The sequence below is a fragment of the Gorilla gorilla genome, chromosome 18 (assembly GCF_029281585.2).
Source record: "Gorilla gorilla gorilla isolate KB3781 chromosome 18, NHGRI_mGorGor1-v2.1_pri, whole genome shotgun sequence".
NCBI lineage: Eukaryota > Metazoa > Chordata > Mammalia > Primates > Hominidae > Gorilla > Gorilla gorilla.
Window position 1 is genome coordinate 16479328 of NC_073242.2, and position 21760 is coordinate 16501087.

Below are 21760 nucleotides of genomic sequence, written 5' to 3' on the forward strand. Positions count from 1 at the left end.
AGTGGTGCGATCTCGGCTTACTGCAGCCTCCACTTCCCGGGTTCAAGCAATTCTCCTGCCTCAGCCTCTTGAGTAGCTAGGACTACAGGCGTGTGCCACCACGCCGGCTAATTTTTTTATTTTTAGTAGAGACGGGGTTTTGCCATGTTGGCTACGCTGGTCTCAAATTCCCGACCTCAAGTGATTCTCCCGCCTCAGCCTCCCAAAGTGCTGGGATTACAGGCATGAGCCACGATGCCCAGCCTCCCTCCTCTTTTTACAATACTCAAGGGCTACACTCTCCGAGAACTCTCTGATCAGGGCTCAGAAGCTGCAGGTTGCAGGGGCTAAAAGCATGGCATCTGGGGTCCCACCCCTGACTCAGCTGCACATTAGTGGTGTGATCTTGAGCAGGACACTTAACCTCTCTGTGCCTTGTTTCCTCACCTGTAAGATGGGAACAAAGCAGGACCCATCTCACAGGGTTGTTGTGAAAATTCAATGAATTTCAAGACACGTGAAACACCAAGAATACTGCCAGGTACATACATAGTAAGTGCTCAATACACATCAGCTGTAATTAATAAAGTTGTTTCCTTGTCTCTGTCACTCACTAAGTTGTGTATCCCCCGGGACAGAGCAGTTTCCTATTTAGCTTAGCAACCCACCCCCTATGCCAGATAGTGAAAACTCAAGGCCATTAGACCCCAGGCAGTTAGTATATAAGTGACCAAAGTAGCCAATGCAAGAGCAAAGTCTGGCAAACGCAACAAAAGGGGGCATCTGCCACTCAGAGTCAGTGGCAGGGAAGACAATAGGGCATGGCGGGGACTGTGGCAAACTGGACAACACATGCCCCATCCAAAGACTGCAGCTGGGGCTGGGAACAGTGGCTCATGCTTATAATGCCAGTGCTCTGGAAGGATCACTTGAGGCCAGGAGTTTAAGACCAGCCTAGACAACACAGTGAGATCCCATTTCTACAGAAAATTTTAAAATTAGCCAAAAATAAGCTGGACTTCTACACAAGCCAGAGGGAGCCAGCATCTCTCCCTCTGGGTCCACTGAAGGAAGATGAGGAAGGAGACTGCCACTTACCTGTTTTAAGGCTGTCATAATTTTGGATCTCAGGATGGCGAGGGCACACACTAGGGCTACCAGCCAGAAAGTGAGCATGATCCCTGAAGACTGAACTCCCTTCTTCCTCTCCAGCTGAATTAAAAAGGTAGCAAGCAGCTGAGGAGAGAAGCACAAGACAGGAGTTGTTGGGTTTTTTCTGAGACAGAGTTTCACTCTTGTCGCCCAGGATGGAGCACAGCGGCGCAATCTCAGCTCACTTGCAACCTCTGCCTCCCAGCTTCAAATGATTCTCCTGCCTCAGCTTCCCAAGTAGCTGGGACTACAGGTGCCCGCCACCATGCCTAGCTAATTTTTGTATTTTTAGTAAAGACGGGGTTTCACCACGTTGGCCAGGCTGGTTTCAAACTCCTGACCTCAGGTGATCCCCTTGCCTTGGCCTCCCAAGGTGCTGGGATTACAGGTGTGAGCCACTGCTCCCAGCCACACTATTTCTTAATGGACCACGTAATAAATATTTTGGACTTCATGGGCCATAGACTACATCAAAACTACTCCGCTTTGCCACCGCAGTGTGAAAGTGGCCATAGACAAGATGTAAATGAATGGACATGCCTTCATGCCAATAAAACTTTATTTAAAAGAACAGGCAGAGTACCCAGTACAGAAAACAAAACCCACTTGCCCTGATGCTCAACGTTCCCGGGGTCAGCCTCTGCCCCATCGCCCCTGCTCTCCGCCTCGGCCATCTCTGCTCCAGCCACACACAACTCTCAAGTTTTCCCTGTGACCCCCAGGACTTTACATGTGCTTTTCTCCCCAGCTGGTCCTCTGCCCTCAGCCCCTTCAGCTTTTTAACAACTTGCTCATTCTCAGGCTTCAGCTGCACCATCCCTCCCTCAGAGAAGCCTGGCTATGCCCCAGACCAAACCAAGCTCCCCTACCTTCACCCTCACACAGCACTCTGCAGACGTTTAAACACTTTGTGCCTTTTGAGGAATCATTTGTATAACGTCTGTTTGCACAGCTAGACTATATGGTTGTGTCTCCAATGCTTGATACAGAGTAGGGATAAAAAAAAAATCAGCCGGGCGCAGTGGCTCATGCCTGTAATCCCAGCACTTTGGGAGGCCAAGGCGGGCAGGTCAGGAGTTTGACACCAGCCTGGCCGACATGCTGAAACCCTATCTCTACTAAAAATACAAAAATTAGCCAGGCGTAGTGGCGTGCGCCTTTAGTCACAGCTAGCTGGGAAGCTGAGGCAGGAGAATCACTTGAACCTGGGAGGCGGAGGCTACATTGAGCTGAGATCACGCCACAGCATTCCAGCCTGGGCGACAGAGTGAGACGCCATCTCAAAGAAAAAAAAAAAAAAAAAAACATGTGCTGGCTGCATCCTGTCCCATATTCCCAGTGCCTGCATATCCTGGTTCCCTGGGATATAGTCAGAATGTTTCTGACGCCATTCACAGCTGAGCTGGTCCTCCATTCCATCCCAGAGATCTCAGGTGGATAAAGAGAGGCTGAGGATCTCATAGGCCAGTTCACCTCTTGGCCAGCCCAGCTCAGAGTCCCCTGAGGAGTCAAAAGCCCCAACCCTCAGACTATCACCCCCGTTTCCCCCAGGGTGACAGAGGCATAAATGAACGATCATAAAACCAGGAACGGCCAGGCACAGTGGCTCACGCCTGTAATACCAGCACTTTGGGAGGCCGAGGCACGTGGATCACCTGAGGTCAGGAGTTTGAGACCAGCCTGGCCAACATGGTGAAACCCCGTCTCTACTAAAAATACAAAAATTAGCCAGGTGTGGTGGCGCGTGCCTGTAATCCCAGTTATTGGGGAAGCTGAGGCAGGAGAATCACTTGAACCCGGGAGGCAGAGGTTGCAGTGAGCCAAGATCACGCCATTGAGCCTGGGAAAAAAGAGCGAAACTCTGCCTCAAAGGAAAAAAAAAAAAAGACCAGGAACAAGGAATGTTAAGGGAGGATGACCTACTCAAGTCAAAAACAGCTGACCACCTATGGTGGCTCATGCCTGTAATCCCACCACTTCAGGAGGCCAAGGCAGGGGGATCACCTGGGCTCGGGAGTTTAAGACTAGCCTGGGCAACATGGAAAGACCCTGTCTCTATTATAGTGAAATTGAGGGAAAAAAAAAAAAAATCCACTCTTAATACCCCACTGCCAGAACGCAGAGCCCAAGACCCGAATTCAGGACAAAGCAAAGCCCTTTACTCTCTCATTCCCTCCATGCATTTATGGAACGCTTACTGCATGCCAGGCACAGGGCCAGGCTCTGAGGACACAAAGGGGAATCAAACCCAGCAGGAGAGCCAGGCATAAAGCAGGTGCCAGGCTACACGCTGGGGCCTAGACTGGAAGCTGGCCCTACCACTTACTGACCAGGTGACCTTGGGCCAGTCCTTCTTCTCTCTGTACCACAGTTTGCTTATCTTATTTACAACGTAAAAGGGTTAATAAGTAAAGGGATTAGGACGGTTCTTGGCAGAGAGTGGACAGCACATATGTGTGCTATATAGAACCACGGTCTGGGCAGGGCATGGTGGCTCACACCTATAATCCTAGCACTTTAGGAGGCCCAGGCAGGAGGATCACTTGAGACAAGGAGTTTGAGGCCAGCCTGGGCAACATAGGGAGACCCTGTCTCTACAAAAATAACAAACTGGCCGGGGGTGGTGGCTCATGCCTGTAATCCCAGCACTTTGGGGGGCCTAGGTGGGTGGATCACCTGAGGTCCGGAGTTCGAGACCAGCCTGGCCAACATGGTGAAATCCCATCTCTACTAAAAATACAAAATCAGCCGGGCGTGGTGGCGCATGCCTGTAATCCCAGCTTCTCGGGAGGCTGAGGCAGGAGAATCGCTTGAATCCAGGAGGCGGAGGTTGCGGCAACTCAAGATCACGCCATTACATTTCAGCCTGGGCAACAAAGCGAAACTCCATCTCGGGGGGGAAAATAAATAAATAAATAAATAAATAAATAAATAATAAATTTAGATGGGCATGTTGGTGCATGTCTACACTCCCAGCTACTTGGGAGGCTGAGGCAGAAGGATCATTTGAGCCCAGGAGTTCAAGCCTGCAGTGAGCTGTGATCTCACGCCAGTGAAGTCCAGCCTGGGCAACAGAGTATGACTCTGACTCTAAAATTTAAAAAATGAAAAATTAATTTAGAAAAATAAAGATTCATGGTCCTTGGCAACCTGGCTCCGCGTTGTCTTTCCTGACCCCTCTGTCACATCCACTCTATCCCCCCAACCTTCACACCGTGTTCCTTCACCGAACACCTTGTCCTCCCTGCCTGCATCCTCCCCTTAACCTTCCACCCCTCCCTGGACACACTGTTCACCCTGCTCAGAATGTCCTGCCTTAAACTTGTTCTCTCCTTTTTTTTTTTTTTTTCTTTTTTGAGATGAGGTCTCGCTCTGTCCCCCAGACTGGAGCACAGTGGTGCGATCTCGGCTTACTGCAGCCTCCACTTCCCGGGTTCAAGCAATTCTCCTGCCTCAGCCTCTTGAGTAGCTAGGACTACAGGCGTGTGCCACCACGCCGGCTAATTTTTTTATTTTTAGTAGAGACGGGGTTTTGCCATGTTGGCTACGCTGGTCTCAAATTCCCGACCTCAAGTGATTCTCCCGCCTCAGCCTCCCAAAGTGCTGGGATTACAGGCATGAGCCACGATGCCCAGCCTCCCTCCTCTTTTTACAATACTCAAGGGCTACACTCTCCGAGAACTCTCTGATCAGGGCTCAGAAGCTGCAGGTTGCAGGGGCTAAAAGCATGGCATCTGGGGTCCCACCCCTGACTCAGCTGCACATTAGTGGTGTGATCTTGAGCAGGACACTTAACCTCTCTGTGCCTTGTTTCCTCACCTGTAAGATGGGAACAAAGCAGGACCCATCTCACAGGGTTGTTGTGAAAATTCAATGAATTTCAAGACACGTGAAACACCAAGAATACTGCCAGGTACATACATAGTAAGTGCTCAATACACATCAGCTGTAATTAATAAAGTTGTTTCCTTGTCTCTGTCACTCACTAAGTTGTGTATCCCCCGGGACAGAGCAGTTTCCTATTTAGCTTAGCAACCCACCCCCTATGCCAGATAGTGAAAACTCAAGGCCATTAGACCCCAGGCAGTTAGTATATAAGTGACCAAAGTAGCCAATGCAAGAGCAAAGTCTGGCAAACGCAACAAAAGGGGGCATCTGCCACTCAGAGTCAGTGGCAGGGAAGACAATAGGGCATGGCGGGGACTGTGGCAAACTGGACAACACATGCCCCATCCAAAGACTGCAGCTGGGGCTGGGAACAGTGGCTCATGCTTATAATGCCAGTGCTCTGGAAGGATCACTTGAGGCCAGGAGTTTAAGACCAGCCTAGACAACACAGTGAGATCCCATTTCTACAGAAAATTTTAAAATTAGCCAAAAATAAGCTGGACTTCTACACAAGCCAGAGGGAGCCAGCATCTCTCCCTCTGGGTCCACTGAAGGAAGATGAGGAAGGAGACTGCCACTTACCTGTTTTAAGGCTGTCATAATTTTGGATCTCAGGATGGCGAGGGCACACACTAGGGCTACCAGCCAGAAAGTGAGCATGATCCCTGAAGACTGAACTCCCTTCTTCCTCTCCAGCTGAATTAAAAAGGTAGCAAGCAGCTGAGGAGAGAAGCACAAGACAGGAGTTGTTGGGTTTTTTCTGAGACAGAGTTTCACTCTTGTCGCCCAGGATGGAGCACAGCGGCGCAATCTCAGCTCACTTGCAACCTCTGCCTCCCAGCTTCAAATGATTCTCCTGCCTCAGCTTCCCAAGTAGCTGGGACTACAGGTGCCCGCCACCATGCCTAGCTAATTTTTGTATTTTTAGTAAAGACGGGGTTTCACCACGTTGGCCAGGCTGGTTTCAAACTCCTGACCTCAGGTGATCCCCTTGCCTTGGCCTCCCAAGGTGCTGGGATTACAGGTGTGAGCCACTGCTCCCAGCCACACTATTTCTTAATGGACCACGTAATAAATATTTTGGACTTCATGGGCCATAGACTACATCAAAACTACTCCGCTTTGCCACCGCAGTGTGAAAGTGGCCATAGACAAGATGTAAATGAATGGACATGCCTTCATGCCAATAAAACTTTATTTAAAAGAACAGGCAGAGTACCCAGTACAGAAAACAAAACCCACTTGCCCTGATGCTCAACGTTCCCGGGGTCAGCCTCTGCCCCATCGCCCCTGCTCTCCGCCTCGGCCATCTCTGCTCCAGCCACACACAACTCTCAAGTTTTCCCTGTGACCCCCAGGACTTTACATGTGCTTTTCTCCCCAGCTGGTCCTCTGCCCTCAGCCCCTTCAGCTTTTTAACAACTTGCTCATTCTCAGGCTTCAGCTGCACCATCCCTCCCTCAGAGAAGCCTGGCTATGCCCCAGACCAAACCAAGCTCCCCTACCTTCACCCTCACACAGCACTCTGCAGACGTTTAAACACTTTGTGCCTTTTGAGGAATCATTTGTATAACGTCTGTTTGCACAGCTAGACTATATGGTTGTGTCTCCAATGCTTGATACAGAGTAGGGATAAAAAAAAAATCAGCCGGGCGCAGTGGCTCATGCCTGTAATCCCAGCACTTTGGGAGGCCAAGGCGGGCAGGTCAGGAGTTTGACACCAGCCTGGCCGACATGCTGAAACCCTATCTCTACTAAAAATACAAAAATTAGCCAGGCGTAGTGGCGTGCGCCTTTAGTCACAGCTAGCTGGGAAGCTGAGGCAGGAGAATCACTTGAACCTGGGAGGCGGAGGCTACATTGAGCTGAGATCACGCCACAGCATTCCAGCCTGGGCGACAGAGTGAGACGCCATCTCAAAGAAAAAAAAAAAAAAAAAAACATGTGCTGGCTGCATCCTGTCCCATATTCCCAGTGCCTGCATATCCTGGTTCCCTGGGATATAGTCAGAATGTTTCTGACGCCATTCACAGCTGAGCTGGTCCTCCATTCCATCCCAGAGATCTCAGGTGGATAAAGAGAGGCTGAGGATCTCATAGGCCAGTTCACCTCTTGGCCAGCCCAGCTCAGAGTCCCCTGAGGAGTCAAAAGCCCCAACCCTCAGACTATCACCCCCGTTTCCCCCAGGGTGACAGAGGCATAAATGAACGATCATAAAACCAGGAACGGCCAGGCACAGTGGCTCACGCCTGTAATACCAGCACTTTGGGAGGCCGAGGCACGTGGATCACCTGAGGTCAGGAGTTTGAGACCAGCCTGGCCAACATGGTGAAACCCCGTCTCTACTAAAAATACAAAAATTAGCCAGGTGTGGTGGCGCGTGCCTGTAATCCCAGTTATTGGGGAAGCTGAGGCAGGAGAATCACTTGAACCCGGGAGGCAGAGGTTGCAGTGAGCCAAGATCACGCCATTGAGCCTGGGAAAAAAGAGCGAAACTCTGCCTCAAAGGAAAAAAAAAAAAAGACCAGGAACAAGGAATGTTAAGGGAGGATGACCTACTCAAGTCAAAAACAGCTGACCACCTATGGTGGCTCATGCCTGTAATCCCACCACTTCAGGAGGCCAAGGCAGGGGGATCACCTGGGCTCGGGAGTTTAAGACTAGCCTGGGCAACATGGAAAGACCCTGTCTCTATTATAGTGAAATTGAGGGAAAAAAAAAAAAAAATCCACTCTTAATACCCCACTGCCAGAACGCAGAGCCCAAGACCCGAATTCAGGACAAAGCAAAGCCCTTTACTCTCTCATTCCCTCCATGCATTTATGGAACGCTTACTGCATGCCAGGCACAGGGCCAGGCTCTGAGGACACAAAGGGGAATCAAACCCAGCAGGAGAGCCAGGCATAAAGCAGGTGCCAGGCTACACGCTGGGGCCTAGACTGGAAGCTGGCCCTACCACTTACTGACCAGGTGACCTTGGGCCAGTCCTTCTTCTCTCTGTACCACAGTTTGCTTATCTTATTTACAACGTAAAAGGGTTAATAAGTAAAGGGATTAGGACGGTTCTTGGCAGAGAGTGGACAGCACATATGTGTGCTATATAGAACCACGGTCTGGGCAGGGCATGGTGGCTCACACCTATAATCCTAGCACTTTAGGAGGCCCAGGCAGGAGGATCACTTGAGACAAGGAGTTTGAGGCCAGCCTGGGCAACATAGGGAGACCCTGTCTCTACAAAAATAACAAACTGGCCGGGGGTGGTGGCTCATGCCTGTAATCCCAGCACTTTGGGGGGCCTAGGTGGGTGGATCACCTGAGGTCCGGAGTTCGAGACCAGCCTGGCCAACATGGTGAAATCCCATCTCTACTAAAAATACAAAATCAGCCGGGCGTGGTGGCGCATGCCTGTAATCCCAGCTTCTCGGGAGGCTGAGGCAGGAGAATCGCTTGAATCCAGGAGGCGGAGGTTGCGGCAACTCAAGATCACGCCATTACATTTCAGCCTGGGCAACAAAGCGAAACTCCATCTCGGGGGGGAAAATAAATAAATAAATAAATAAATAAATAAATAATAAATTTAGATGGGCATGTTGGTGCATGTCTACACTCCCAGCTACTTGGGAGGCTGAGGCAGAAGGATCATTTGAGCCCAGGAGTTCAAGCCTGCAGTGAGCTGTGATCTCACGCCAGTGAAGTCCAGCCTGGGCAACAGAGTATGACTCTGACTCTAAAATTTAAAAAATGAAAAATTAATTTAGAAAAATAAAGATTCATGGTCCTTGGCAACCTGGCTCCGCGTTGTCTTTCCTGACCCCTCTGTCACATCCACTCTATCCCCCCAACCTTCACACCGTGTTCCTTCACCGAACACCTTGTCCTCCCTGCCTGCATCCTCCCCTTAACCTTCCACCCCTCCCTGGACACACTGTTCACCCTGCTCAGAATGTCCTGCCTTAAACTTGTTCTCTCCTTTTTTTTTTTTTTTTCTTTTTTGAGATGAGGTCTCGCTCTGTCCCCCAGACTGGAGCACAGTGGTGCGATCTCGGCTTACTGCAGCCTCCACTTCCCGGGTTCAAGCAATTCTCCTGCCTCAGCCTCTTGAGTAGCTAGGACTACAGGCGTGTGCCACCACGCCGGCTAATTTTTTTATTTTTAGTAGAGACGGGGTTTTGCCATGTTGGCTACGCTGGTCTCAAATTCCCGACCTCAAGTGATTCTCCCGCCTCAGCCTCCCAAAGTGCTGGGATTACAGGCATGAGCCACGATGCCCAGCCTCCCTCCTCTTTTTACAATACTCAAGGGCTACACTCTCCGAGAACTCTCTGATCAGGGCTCAGAAGCTGCAGGTTGCAGGGGCTAAAAGCATGGCATCTGGGGTCCCACCCCTGACTCAGCTGCACATTAGTGGTGTGATCTTGAGCAGGACACTTAACCTCTCTGTGCCTTGTTTCCTCACCTGTAAGATGGGAACAAAGCAGGACCCATCTCACAGGGTTGTTGTGAAAATTCAATGAATTTCAAGACACGTGAAACACCAAGAATACTGCCAGGTACATACATAGTAAGTGCTCAATACACATCAGCTGTAATTAATAAAGTTGTTTCCTTGTCTCTGTCACTCACTAAGTTGTGTATCCCCCGGGACAGAGCAGTTTCCTATTTAGCTTAGCAACCCACCCCCTATGCCAGATAGTGAAAACTCAAGGCCATTAGACCCCAGGCAGTTAGTATATAAGTGACCAAAGTAGCCAATGCAAGAGCAAAGTCTGGCAAACGCAACAAAAGGGGGCATCTGCCACTCAGAGTCAGTGGCAGGGAAGACAATAGGGCATGGCGGGGACTGTGGCAAACTGGACAACACATGCCCCATCCAAAGACTGCAGCTGGGGCTGGGAACAGTGGCTCATGCTTATAATGCCAGTGCTCTGGAAGGATCACTTGAGGCCAGGAGTTTAAGACCAGCCTAGACAACACAGTGAGATCCCATTTCTACAGAAAATTTTAAAATTAGCCAAACATAAGCTGGACTTCTACACAAGCCAGAGGGAGCCAGCATCTCTCCCTCTGGGTCCACTGAAGGAAGATGAGGAAGGAGACTGCCACTTACCTGTTTTAAGGCTGTCATAATTTTGGATCTCAGGATGGCGAGGGCACACACTAGGGCTACCAGCCAGAAAGTGAGCATGATCCCTGAAGACTGAATTCCCTTCTTCCTCTCCAGCTGAATTAAAAAGGTAGCAAGCAGCTGAGGAGAGAAGCACAAGACAGGAGTTGTTGGGTTTTTTCTGAGACAGAGTTTCACTCTTGTCGCCCAGGATGGAGCACAGCGGCACAATCTCAGCTCACTTGCAACCTCTGCCTCCCAGCTTCAAATGATTCTCCTGCCTCAGCTTCCCAAGTAGCTGGGACTACAGGTGCCCGCCACCATGCCTAGCTAATTTTTGTATTTTTAGTAAAGACGGGGTTTCACCACGTTGGCCAGGCTGGTTTCAAACTCCTGACCTCAGGTGATCCCCTTGCCTTGGCCTCCCAAGGTGCTGGGATTACAGGTGTGAGCCACTGCTCCCAGCCACACTATTTCTTAATGGACCACGTAATAAATATTTTGGACTTCATGGGCCATAGACTACATCAAAACTACTCCGCTTTGCCACCGCAGTGTGAAAGTGGCCATAGACAAGATGTAAATGAATGGACATGCCTTCATGCCAATAAAACTTTATTTAAAAGAACAGGCAGAGTACCCAGTACAGAAAACAAAACCCACTTGCCCTGATGCTCAACGTTCCCGGGGTCAGCCTCTGCCCCATCGCCCCTGCTCTCCGCCTCGGCCATCTCTGCTCCAGCCACACACAACTCTCAAGTTTTCCCTGTGACCCCCAGGACTTTACATGTGCTTTTCTCCCCAGCTGGTCCTCTGCCCTCAGCCCCTTCAGCTTTTTAACAACTTGCTCATTCTCAGGCTTCAGCTGCACCATCCCTCCCTCAGAGAAGCCTGGCTATGCCCCAGACCAAACCAAGCTCCCCTACCTTCACCCTCACACAGCACTCTGCAGACGTTTAAACACTTTGTGCCTTTTGAGGAATCATTTGTATAACGTCTGTTTGCACAGCTAGACTATATGGTTGTGTCTCCAATGCTTGATACAGAGTAGGGATAAAAAAAAAATCACCCGGGCGCAGTGGCTCATGCCTGTAATCCCAGCACTTTGGGAGGCCAAGGCGGGCAGGTCAGGAGTTTGAGACCAGCCTGGCCGACATGCTGAAACCCTATCTCTACTAAAAATACAAAAATTAGCCAGGCGTAGTGGCGTGCGCCTTTAGTCACAGCTAGCTGGGAAGCTGAGGCAGGAGAATCACTTGAACCTGGGAGGCGGAGGCTACATTGAGCTGAGATCACGCCACAGCATTCCAGCCTGGGCGACAGAGTGAGACGCCATCTCAAAGAAAAAAAAAAAAAAAAAAATGTGCTGGCTGCATCCTGTCCCATATTCCCAGTGCCTGCATATCCTGGTTCCCTGGGATATAGTCAGAATGTTTCTGACGCCATTCACAGCTGAGCTGGTCCTCCATTCCATCCCAGAGATCTCAGGTGGATAAAGAGAGGCTGAGGATCTCATAGGCCAGTTCACCTCTTGGCCAGCCCAGCTCAGAGTCCCCTGAGGAGTCAAAAGCCCCAACCCTCAGACTATCACCCCCGTTTCCCCCAGGGTGACAGAGGCATAAATGAACGATCATAAAACCAGGAACGGCCAGGCACAGTGGCTCACGCCTGTAATACCAGCACTTTGGGAGGCCGAGGCACGTGGATCACCTGAGGTCAGGAGTTTGAGACCAGCCTGGCCAACATGGTGAAACCCCGTCTCTACTAAAAATACAAAAATTAGCCAGGTGTGGTGGCGCGTGCCTGTAATCCCAGTTATTGGGGAAGCTGAGGCAGGAGAATCACTTGAACCCGGGAGGCAGAGGTTGCAGTGAGCCAAGATCACGCCATTGAGCCTGGGAAAAAAGAGCGAAACTCTGCCTCAAAGGAAAAAAAAAAAAAGACCAGGAACAAGGAATGTTAAGGGAGGATGACCTACTCAAGTCAAAAACAGCTGACCACCTATGGTGGCTCATGCCTGTAATCCCACCACTTCAGGAGGCCAAGGCAGGGGGATCACCTGGGCTCGGGAGTTTAAGACTAGCCTGGGCAACATGGAAAGACCCTGTCTCTATTATAGTGAAATTGAGGGAAAAAAAAAAAAAATCCACTCTTAATACCCCACTGCCAAACGCAGAGCCCAAGACCCGAATTCAGGACAAAGCAAAGCCCTTTACTCTCTCATTCCCTCCATGCATTTATGGAACGCTTACTGCATGCCAGGCACAGGGCCAGGCTCTGAGGACACAAAGGGGAATCAAACCCAGCAGGAGAGCCAGGCATAAAGCAGGTGCCAGGCTACACGCTGGGGCCTAGACTGGAAGCTGGCCCTACCACTTACTGACCAGGTGACCTTGGGCCAGTCCTTCTTCTCTCTGTACCACAGTTTGCTTATCTTATTTACAACGTAAAAGGGTTAATAAGTAAAGGGATTAGGACGGTTCTTGGCAGAGAGTGGACAGCACATATGTGTGCTATATAGAACCACGGTCTGGGCAGGGCATGGTGGCTCACACCTATAATCCTAGCACTTTAGGAGGCCCAGGCAGGAGGATCACTTGAGACAAGGAGTTTGAGGCCAGCCTGGGCAACATAGGGAGACCCTGTCTCTACAAAAATAACAAACTGGCCGGGGGTGGTGGCTCATGCCTGTAATCCCAGCACTTTGGGGGGCCTAGGTGGGTGGATCACCTGAGGTCCGGAGTTCGAGACCAGCCTGGCCAACATGGTGAAATCCCATCTCTACTAAAAATACAAAATCAGCCGGGCGTGGTGGCGCATGCCTGTAATCCCAGCTTCTCGGGAGGCTGAGGCAGGAGAATCGCTTGAATCCAGGAGGCGGAGGTTGCGGCAACTCAAGATCACGCCATTACATTTCAGCCTGGGCAACAAAGCGAAACTCCATCTCGGGGGGGAAAATAAATAAATAAATAAATAAATAAATAAATAAATAAATAAAAAATTTAGATGGGCATGTTGGTGCATGTCTACACTCCCAGCTACTTGGGAGGCTGAGGCAGAAGGATCATTTGAGCCCAGGAGTTCAAGCCTGCAGTGAGCTGTGATCTCACGCCAGTGAAGTCCAGCCTGGGCAACAGAGTATGACTCTGACTCTAAAATTTAAAAAATGAAAAATTAATTTAGAAAAATAAAGATTCATGGTCCTTGGCAACCTGGCTCCGCGTTGTCTTTCCTGACCCCTCTGTCACATCCACTCTATCCCCCCAACCTTCACACCGTGTTCCTTCACCGAACACCTTGTCCTCCCTGCCTGCATCCTCCCCTTAACCTTCCACCCCTCCCTGGACACACTGTTCACCCTGCTCAGAATGTCCTGCCTTAAACTTGTTCTCTCCTTTTTTTTTTTTTGAGATGAGGTCTCGCTCTGTCCCCCAGACTGGAGCACAGTGGTGCGATCTCGGCTTACTGCAGCCTCCACTTCCCGGGTTCAAGCAATTCTCCTGCCTCAGCCTCTTGAGTAGCTAGGACTACAGGCGTGTGCCACCACGCCGGCTAATTTTTTTATTTTTAGTAGAGACGGGGTTTTGCCATGTTGGCTACGCTGGTCTCAAATTCCCGACCTCAAGTGATTCTCCCGCCTCAGCCTCCCAAAGTGCTGGGATTACAGGCATGAGCCACGATGCCCAGCCTCCCTCCTCTTTTTACAATACTCAAGGGCTACACTCTCCGAGAACTCTCTGATCAGGGCTCAGAAGCTGCAGGTTGCAGGGGCTAAAAGCATGGCATCTGGGGTCCCACCCCTGACTCAGCTGCACATTAGTGGTGTGATCTTGAGCAGGACACTTAACCTCTCTGTGCCTTGTTTCCTCACCTGTAAGATGGGAACAAAGCAGGACCCATCTCACAGGGTTGTTGTGAAAATTCAATGAATTTCAAGACACGTGAAACACCAAGAATACTGCCAGGTACATACATAGTAAGTGCTCAATACACATCAGCTGTAATTAATAAAGTTGTTTCCTTGTCTCTGTCACTCACTAAGTTGTGTATCCCCCGGGACAGAGCAGTTTCCTATTTAGCTTAGCAACCCACCCCCTATGCCAGATAGTGAAAACTCAAGGCCATTAGACCCCAGGCAGTTAGTATATAAGTGACCAAAGTAGCCAATGCAAGAGCAAAGTCTGGCAAACGCAACAAAAGGGGGCATCTGCCACTCAGAGTCAGTGGCAGGGAAGACAATAGGGCATGGCGGGGACTGTGGCAAACTGGACAACACATGCCCCATCCAAAGACTGCAGCTGGGGCTGGGAACAGTGGCTCATGCTTATAATGCCAGTGCTCTGGAAGGATCACTTGAGGCCAGGAGTTTAAGACCAGCCTAGACAACACAGTGAGATCCCATTTCTACAGAAAATTTTAAAATTAGCCAAACATAAGCTGGACTTCTACACAAGCCAGAGGGAGCCAGCATCTCTCCCTCTGGGTCCACTGAAGGAAGATGAGGAAGGAGACTGCCACTTACCTGTTTTAAGGCTGTCATAATTTTGGATCTCAGGATGGCGAGGGCACACACTAGGGCTACCAGCCAGAAAGTGAGCATGATCCCTGAAGACTGAACTCCCTTCTTCCTCTCCAGCTGAATTAAAAAGGTAGCAAGCAGCTGAGGAGAGAAGCACAAGACAGGAGTTGTTGGGTTTTTTCTGAGACAGAGTTTCACTCTTGTCGCCCAGGATGGAGCACAGCGGCGCAATCTCAGCTCACTTGCAACCTCTGCCTCCCAGCTTCAAATGATTCTCCTGCCTCAGCTTCCCAAGTAGCTGGGACTACAGGTGCCCGCCACCATGCCTAGCTAATTTTTGTATTTTTAGTAAAGACGGGGTTTCACCACGTTGGCCAGGCTGGTTTCAAACTCCTGACCTCAGGTGATCCCCTTGCCTTGGCCTCCCAAGGTGCTGGGATTACAGGTGTGAGCCACTGCTCCCAGCCACACTATTTCTTAATGGACCACGTAATAAATATTTTGGACTTCATGGGCCATAGACTACATCAAAACTACTCCGCTTTGCCACCGCAGTGTGAAAGTGGCCATAGACAAGATGTAAATGAATGGACATGCCTTCATGCCAATAAAACTTTATTTAAAAGAACAGGCAGAGTACCCAGTACAGAAAACAAAACCCACTTGCCCTGATGCTCAACGTTCCCGGGGTCAGCCTCTGCCCCATCGCCCCTGCTCTCCGCCTCGGCCATCTCTGCTCCAGCCACACACAACTCTCAAGTTTTCCCTGTGACCCCCAGGACTTTACATGTGCTTTTCTCCCCAGCTGGTCCTCTGCCCTCAGCCCCTTCAGCTTTTTAACAACTTGCTCATTCTCAGGCTTCAGCTGCACCATCCCTCCCTCAGAGAAGCCTGGCTATGCCCCAGACCAAACCAAGCTCCCCTACCTTCACCCTCACACAGCACTCTGCAGACGTTTAAACACTTTGTGCCTTTTGAGGAATCATTTGTATAACGTCTGTTTGCACAGCTAGACTATATGGTTGTGTCTCCAATGCTTGATACAGAGTAGGGATAAAAAAAAAATCAGCCGGGCGCAGTGGCTCATGCCTGTAATCCCAGCACTTTGGGAGGCCAAGGCGGGCAGGTCAGGAGTTTGACACCAGCCTGGCCGACATGCTGAAACCCTATCTCTACTAAAAATACAAAAATTAGCCAGGCGTAGTGGCGTGCGCCTTTAGTCACAGCTAGCTGGGAAGCTGAGGCAGGAGAATCACTTGAACCTGGGAGGCGGAGGCTACATTGAGCTGAGATCACGCCACAGCATTCCAGCCTGGGCGACAGAGTGAGACGCCATCTCAAAGAAAAAAAAAAAAAAAAAACATGTGCTGGCTGCATCCTGTCCCATATTCCCAGTGCCTGCATATCCTGGTTCCCTGGGATATAGTCAGAATGTTTCTGACGCCATTCACAGCTGAGCTGGTCCTCCATTCCATCCCAGAGATCTCAGGTGGATAAAGAGAGGCTGAGGATCTCATAGGCCAGTTCACCTCTTGGCCAGCCCAGCTCAGAGTCCCCTGAGGAGTCAAAAGCCCCAACCCTCAGACTATCACCCCCGTTTCCCCCAGGGTGACAGAGGCATAAATGAACGATCATAAAACCAGGAACGGCCAGGCACAGTGGCTCACGCCTGTAATACCAGCACTTTGGGAGGCCGAGGCACGTGGATCACCTGAGGTCAGGAGTTTGAGACCAGCCTGGCCAACATGGTGAAACCCCGTCTCTACTAAAAATACAAAAATTAGCCAGGTGTGGTGGCGCGTGCCTGTAATCCCAGTTATTGGGGAAGCTGAGGCAGGAGAATCACTTGAACCCGGGAGGCAGAGGTTGCAGTGAGCCAAGATCACGCCATTGAGCCTGGGAAAAAAGAGCGAAACTCTGCCTCAAAGGAAAAAAAAAAAAAGACCAGGAACAAGGAATGTTAAGGGAGGATGACCTACTCAAGTCAAAAACAGCTGACCACCTATGGTGGCTCATGCCTGTAATCCCACCACTTCAGGAGGCCAAGGCAGGGGGATCACCTGGGCTCGGGAGTTTAAGACTAGCCTGGGCAACATGGAAAGACCCTGTCTCTATTATAGTGAAATTGAGGGAAAAAAAAAAAAAATCCACTCTTAATACCCCACTGCCAGAACGCAGAGCCCAAGACCCGAATTCAGGACAAAGCAAAGCCCTTTACTCTCTCATTCCCTCCATGCATTTATGGAACGCTTACTGCATGCCAGGCACAGGGCCAGGCTCTGAGGACACAAAGGGGAATCAAACCCAGCAGGAGAGCCAGGCATAAAGCAGGTGCCAGGCTACACGCTGGGGCCTAGACTGGAAGCTGGCCCTACCACTTACTGACCAGGTGACCTTGGGCCAGTCCTTCTTCTCTCTGTACCACAGTTTGCTTATCTTATTTACAACGTAAAAGGGTTAATAAGTAAAGGGATTAGGACGGTTCTTGGCAGAGAGTGGACAGCACATATGTGTGCTATATAGAACCACGGTCTGGGCAGGGCATGGTGGCTCACACCTATAATCCTAGCACTTTAGGAGGCCCAGGCAGGAGGATCACTTGAGACAAGGAGTTTGAGGCCAGCCTGGGCAACATAGGGAGACCCTGTCTCTACAAAAATAACAAACTGGCCGGGGGTGGTGGCTCATGCCTGTAATCCCAGCACTTTGGGGGGCCTAGGTGGGTGGATCACCTGAGGTCCGGAGTTCGAGACCAGCCTGGCCAACATGGTGAAATCCCATCTCTACTAAAAATACAAAATCAGCCGGGCGTGGTGGCGCATGCCTGTAATCCCAGCTTCTCGGGAGGCTGAGGCAGGAGAATCGCTTGAATCCAGGAGGCGGAGGTTGCGGCAACTCAAGATCACGCCATTACATTTCAGCCTGGGCAACAAAGCGAAACTCCATCTCGGGGGGGAAAATAAATAAATAAATAAATAAATAAATAAATAAATAAATAAATAATAAATTTAGATGGGCATGTTGGTGCATGTCTACACTCCCAGCTACTTGGGAGGCTGAGGCAGAAGGATCATTTGAGCCCAGGAGTTCAAGCCTGCAGTGAGCTGTGATCTCACGCCAGTGAAGTCCAGCCTGGGCAACAGAGTATGACTCTGACTCTAAAATTTAAAAAATGAAAAATTAATTTAGAAAAATAAAGATTCATGGTCCTTGGCAACCTGGCTCCGCGTTGTCTTTCCTGACCCCTCTGTCACATCCACTCTATCCCCCCAACCTTCACACCGTGTTCCTTCACCGAACACCTTGTCCTCCCTGCCTGCATCCTCCCCTTAACACCTTCCACCCCTCCCTGGACACACTGTTCACCCTGCTCAGAATGTCCTGCCTTAAACTTGTTCTCTCCTTTTTTTTTTTTTGAGATGAGGTCTCGCTCTGTCCCCCAGACTGGAGCACAGTGGTGCGATCTCGGCTTACTGCAGCCTCCACTTCCCGGGTTCAAGCAATTCTCCTGCCTCAGCCTCTTGAGTAGCTAGGACTACAGGCGTGTGCCACCACGCCGGCTAATTTTTTTATTTTTAGTAGAGACGGGGTTTTGCCATGTTGGCTACGCTGGTCTCAAATTCCCGACCTCAAGTGATTCTCCCGCCTCAGCCTCCCAAAGTGCTGGGATTACAGGCATGAGCCACGATGCCCAGCCTCCCTCCTCTTTTTACAATACTCAAGGGCTACACTCTCCGAGAACTCTCTGATCAGGGCTCAGAAGCTGCAGGTTGCAGGGGCTAAAAGCATGGCATCTGGGGTCCCACCCCTGACTCAGCTGCACATTAGTGGTGTGATCTTGAGCAGGACACTTAACCTCTCTGTGCCTTGTTTCCTCACCTGTAAGATGGGAACAAAGCAGGACCCATCTCACAGGGTTGTTGTGAAAATTCAATGAATTTCAAGACACGTGAAACACCAAGAATACTGCCAGGTACATACATAGTAAGTGCTCAATACACATCAGCTGTAATTAATAAAGTTGTTTCCTTGTCTCTGTCACTCACTAAGTTGTGTATCCCCCGGGACAGAGCAGTTTCCTATTTAGCTTAGCAACCCACCCCCTATGCCAGATAGTGAAAACTCAAGGCCATTAGACCCCAGGCAGTTAGTATATAAGTGACCAAAGTAGCCAATGCAAGAGCAAAGTCTGGCAAACGCAACAAAAGGGGGCATCTGCCACTCAGAGTCAGTGGCAGGGAAGACAATAGGGCATGGCGGGGACTGTGGCAAACTGGACAACACATGCCCCATCCAAAGACTGCAGCTGGGGCTGGGAACAGTGGCTCATGCTTATAATGCCAGTGCTCTGGAAGGATCACTTGAGGCCAGGAGTTTAAGACCAGCCTAGACAACACAGTGAGATCCCATTTCTACAGAAAATTTTAAAATTAGCCAAACATAAGCTGGACTTCTACACAAGCCAGAGGGAGCCAGCATCTCTCCCTCTGGGTCCACTGAAGGAAGATGAGGAAGGAGACTGCCACTTACCTGTTTTAAGGCTGTCATAATTTTGGATCTCAGGATGGCGAGGGCACACACTAGGGCTACCAGCCAGAAAGTGAGCATGATCCCTGAAGACTGAACTCCCTTCTTCCTCTCCAGCTGAATTAAAAAGGTAGCAAGCAGCTGAGGAGAGAAGCACAAGACAGGAGTTGTTGGGTTTTTTCTGAGACAGAGTTTCACTCTTGTCGCCCAGGATGGAGCACAGCGGCGCAATCTCAGCTCACTTGCAACCTCTGCCTCCCAGCTTCAAATGATTCTCCTGCCTCAGCTTCCCAAGTAGCTGGGACTACAGGTGCCCGCCACCATGCCTAGCTAATTTTTGTATTTTTAGTAAAGACGGGGTTTCACCACGTTGGCCAGGCTGGTTTCAAACTCCTGACCTCAGGTGATCCCCTTGCCTTGGCCTCCCAAGGTGCTGGGATTACAGGTGTGAGCCACTGCTCCCAGCCACACTATTTCTTAATGGACCACGTAATAAATATTTTGGACTTCATGGGCCATAGACTACATCAAAACTACTCCGCTTTGCCACCGCAGTGTGAAAGTGGCCATAGACAAGATGTAAATGAATGGACATGCCTTCATGCCAATAAAACTTTATTTAAAAGAACAGGCAGAGTACCCAGTACAGAAAACAAAACCCACTTGCCCTGATGCTCAACGTTCCCGGGGTCAGCCTCTGCCCCATCGCCCCTGCTCTCCGCCTCGGCCATCTCTGCTCCAGCCACACACAACTCTCAAGTTTTCCCTGTGACCCCCAGGACTTTACATGTGCTTTTCTCCCCAGCTGGTCCTCTGCCCTCAGCCCCTTCAGCTTTTTAACAACTTGGTCATTCTCAGGCTTCAGCTGCACCATCCCTCCCTCAGAGAAGCCTGGCTATGCCCCAGACCAAACCAAGCTCCCCTACCTTCACCCTCACACAGCACTCTGCAGACGTTTAAACACTTTGTGCCTTTTGAGGAATCATTTGTATAACGTCTGTTTGCACAGCTAGACTATATGGTTGTGTCTCCAATGCTTGATACAGAGTAGGGATAAAAAAAAAATCAGCCGGGCGCAGTGGCTCATGCCTGTAATCCCAGCACTTTGGGAGGCCAAGGCGGGCAGGTCAGGAGTTTGAGACCAGCCTGGCCGACATGCTGAAACCCTATCTCTACTAAAAATACAAAAATTAGCCAGGCGTAGTGGCGTGCGCCTTTAGTCACAGCTAGCTGGGAAGCTGAGGCAGGAGAATCACTTGAACCTGGGAGGCGGAGGCTACATTGAGCTGAGATCACGCCACAGCATTCCAGCCTGGGCGACAGAGTGAGACGCCATCTCAAAGAAAAAAAAAAAAAAAAAACATGTGCTGGCTGCATCCTGTCCCATATTCCCAGTGCCTGCATATCCTGGTTCCCTGGGATATAGTCAGAATGTTTCTGACGCCATTCACAGCTGAGCTGGTCCTCCATTCCATCCCAGAGATCTCAGGTGGATAAAGAGAGGCTGAGGATCTCATAGGCCAGTTCACCTCTTGGCCAGCCCAGCTCAGAGTCCCCTGAGGAGTCAAAAGCCCCAACCCTCAGACTATCACCCCCGTTTCCCCCAGGGTGACAGAGGCATAAATGAACGATCATAAGACCAGGAACGGCCAGGCACAGTGGCTCACGCCTGTAATACCAGCACTTTGGGAGGCCGAGGCACGTGGATCACCTGAGGTCAGGAGTTTGAGACCAGCCTGGCCAACATGGTGAAACCCCGTCTCTACTAAAAATACAAAAATTAGCCAGGTGTGGTGGCGCGTGCCTGTAATCCCAGTTATTGGGGAAGCTGAGGCAGGAGAATCACTTGAACCCGGGAGGCAGAGGTTGCAGTGAGCCAAGATCACGCCATTGAGCCTGGGAAAAAAGAGCGAAACTCTGCCTCAAAGGAAAAAAAAAAAAAGACCAGGAACAAGGAATGTTAAGGGAGGATGACCTACTCAAGTCAAAAACAGCTGACCACCTATGGTGGCTCATGCCTGTAATCCCACCACTTCAGGAGGCCAAGGCAGGGGGATCACCTGGGCTCGGGAGTTTAAGACTAGCCTGGGCAACATGGAAAGACCCTGTCTCTATTATAGTGAAATTGAGGGGAAAAAAAAAAAAATCCACTCTTAATACCCCACTGCCAGAACGCAGAGCCCAAGACCCGAATTCAGGACAAAGCAAAGCCCTTTACTCTCTCATTCCCTCCATGCATTTATGGAACGCTTACTGCATGCCAGGCACAGGGCCAGGCTCTGAGGACACAAAGGGGGATCAAACCCAGCAGGAGAGCCAGGCATAAAGCAGGTGCCAGGCTACACGCTGGGGCCTAGACTGGAAGCTGGCCCTACCACTTACTGACCAGGTGACCTTGGGCCAGTCCTTCTCCTCTCTGTACCACAGTTTGCTTATCTTATTTACAACGTAAAAGGGTTAATAAGTAAAGGGATTAGGACGGTTCTTGGCAGAGAGTGGACAGCACATATGTGTGCTATATAGAACCACGGTCTGGGCAGGGCATGGTGGCTCACACCTATAATCCTAGCACTTTAGGAGGCCCAGGCAGG

The 21760-nt window shown here is 50.3% G+C and overlaps 1 protein-coding gene across 1 annotated transcript in view; it reads right to left on the reverse strand.

Annotated features, from left to right (window-relative positions):
- Window positions 1–21760, reverse strand: part of LOC115932992 (uncharacterized) — a 179663-nt gene that overhangs the window by 115624 nt on the left and 42279 nt on the right. The window contains 5 exon segments of the mRNA XM_063699505.1: window positions 1078–1215; window positions 5602–5739; window positions 10127–10264; window positions 14646–14783; window positions 19173–19310. Coding sequence (XP_063555575.1) covers window positions 1078–1215; window positions 5602–5739; window positions 10127–10264; window positions 14646–14783; window positions 19173–19310 — 690 coding nt within the window.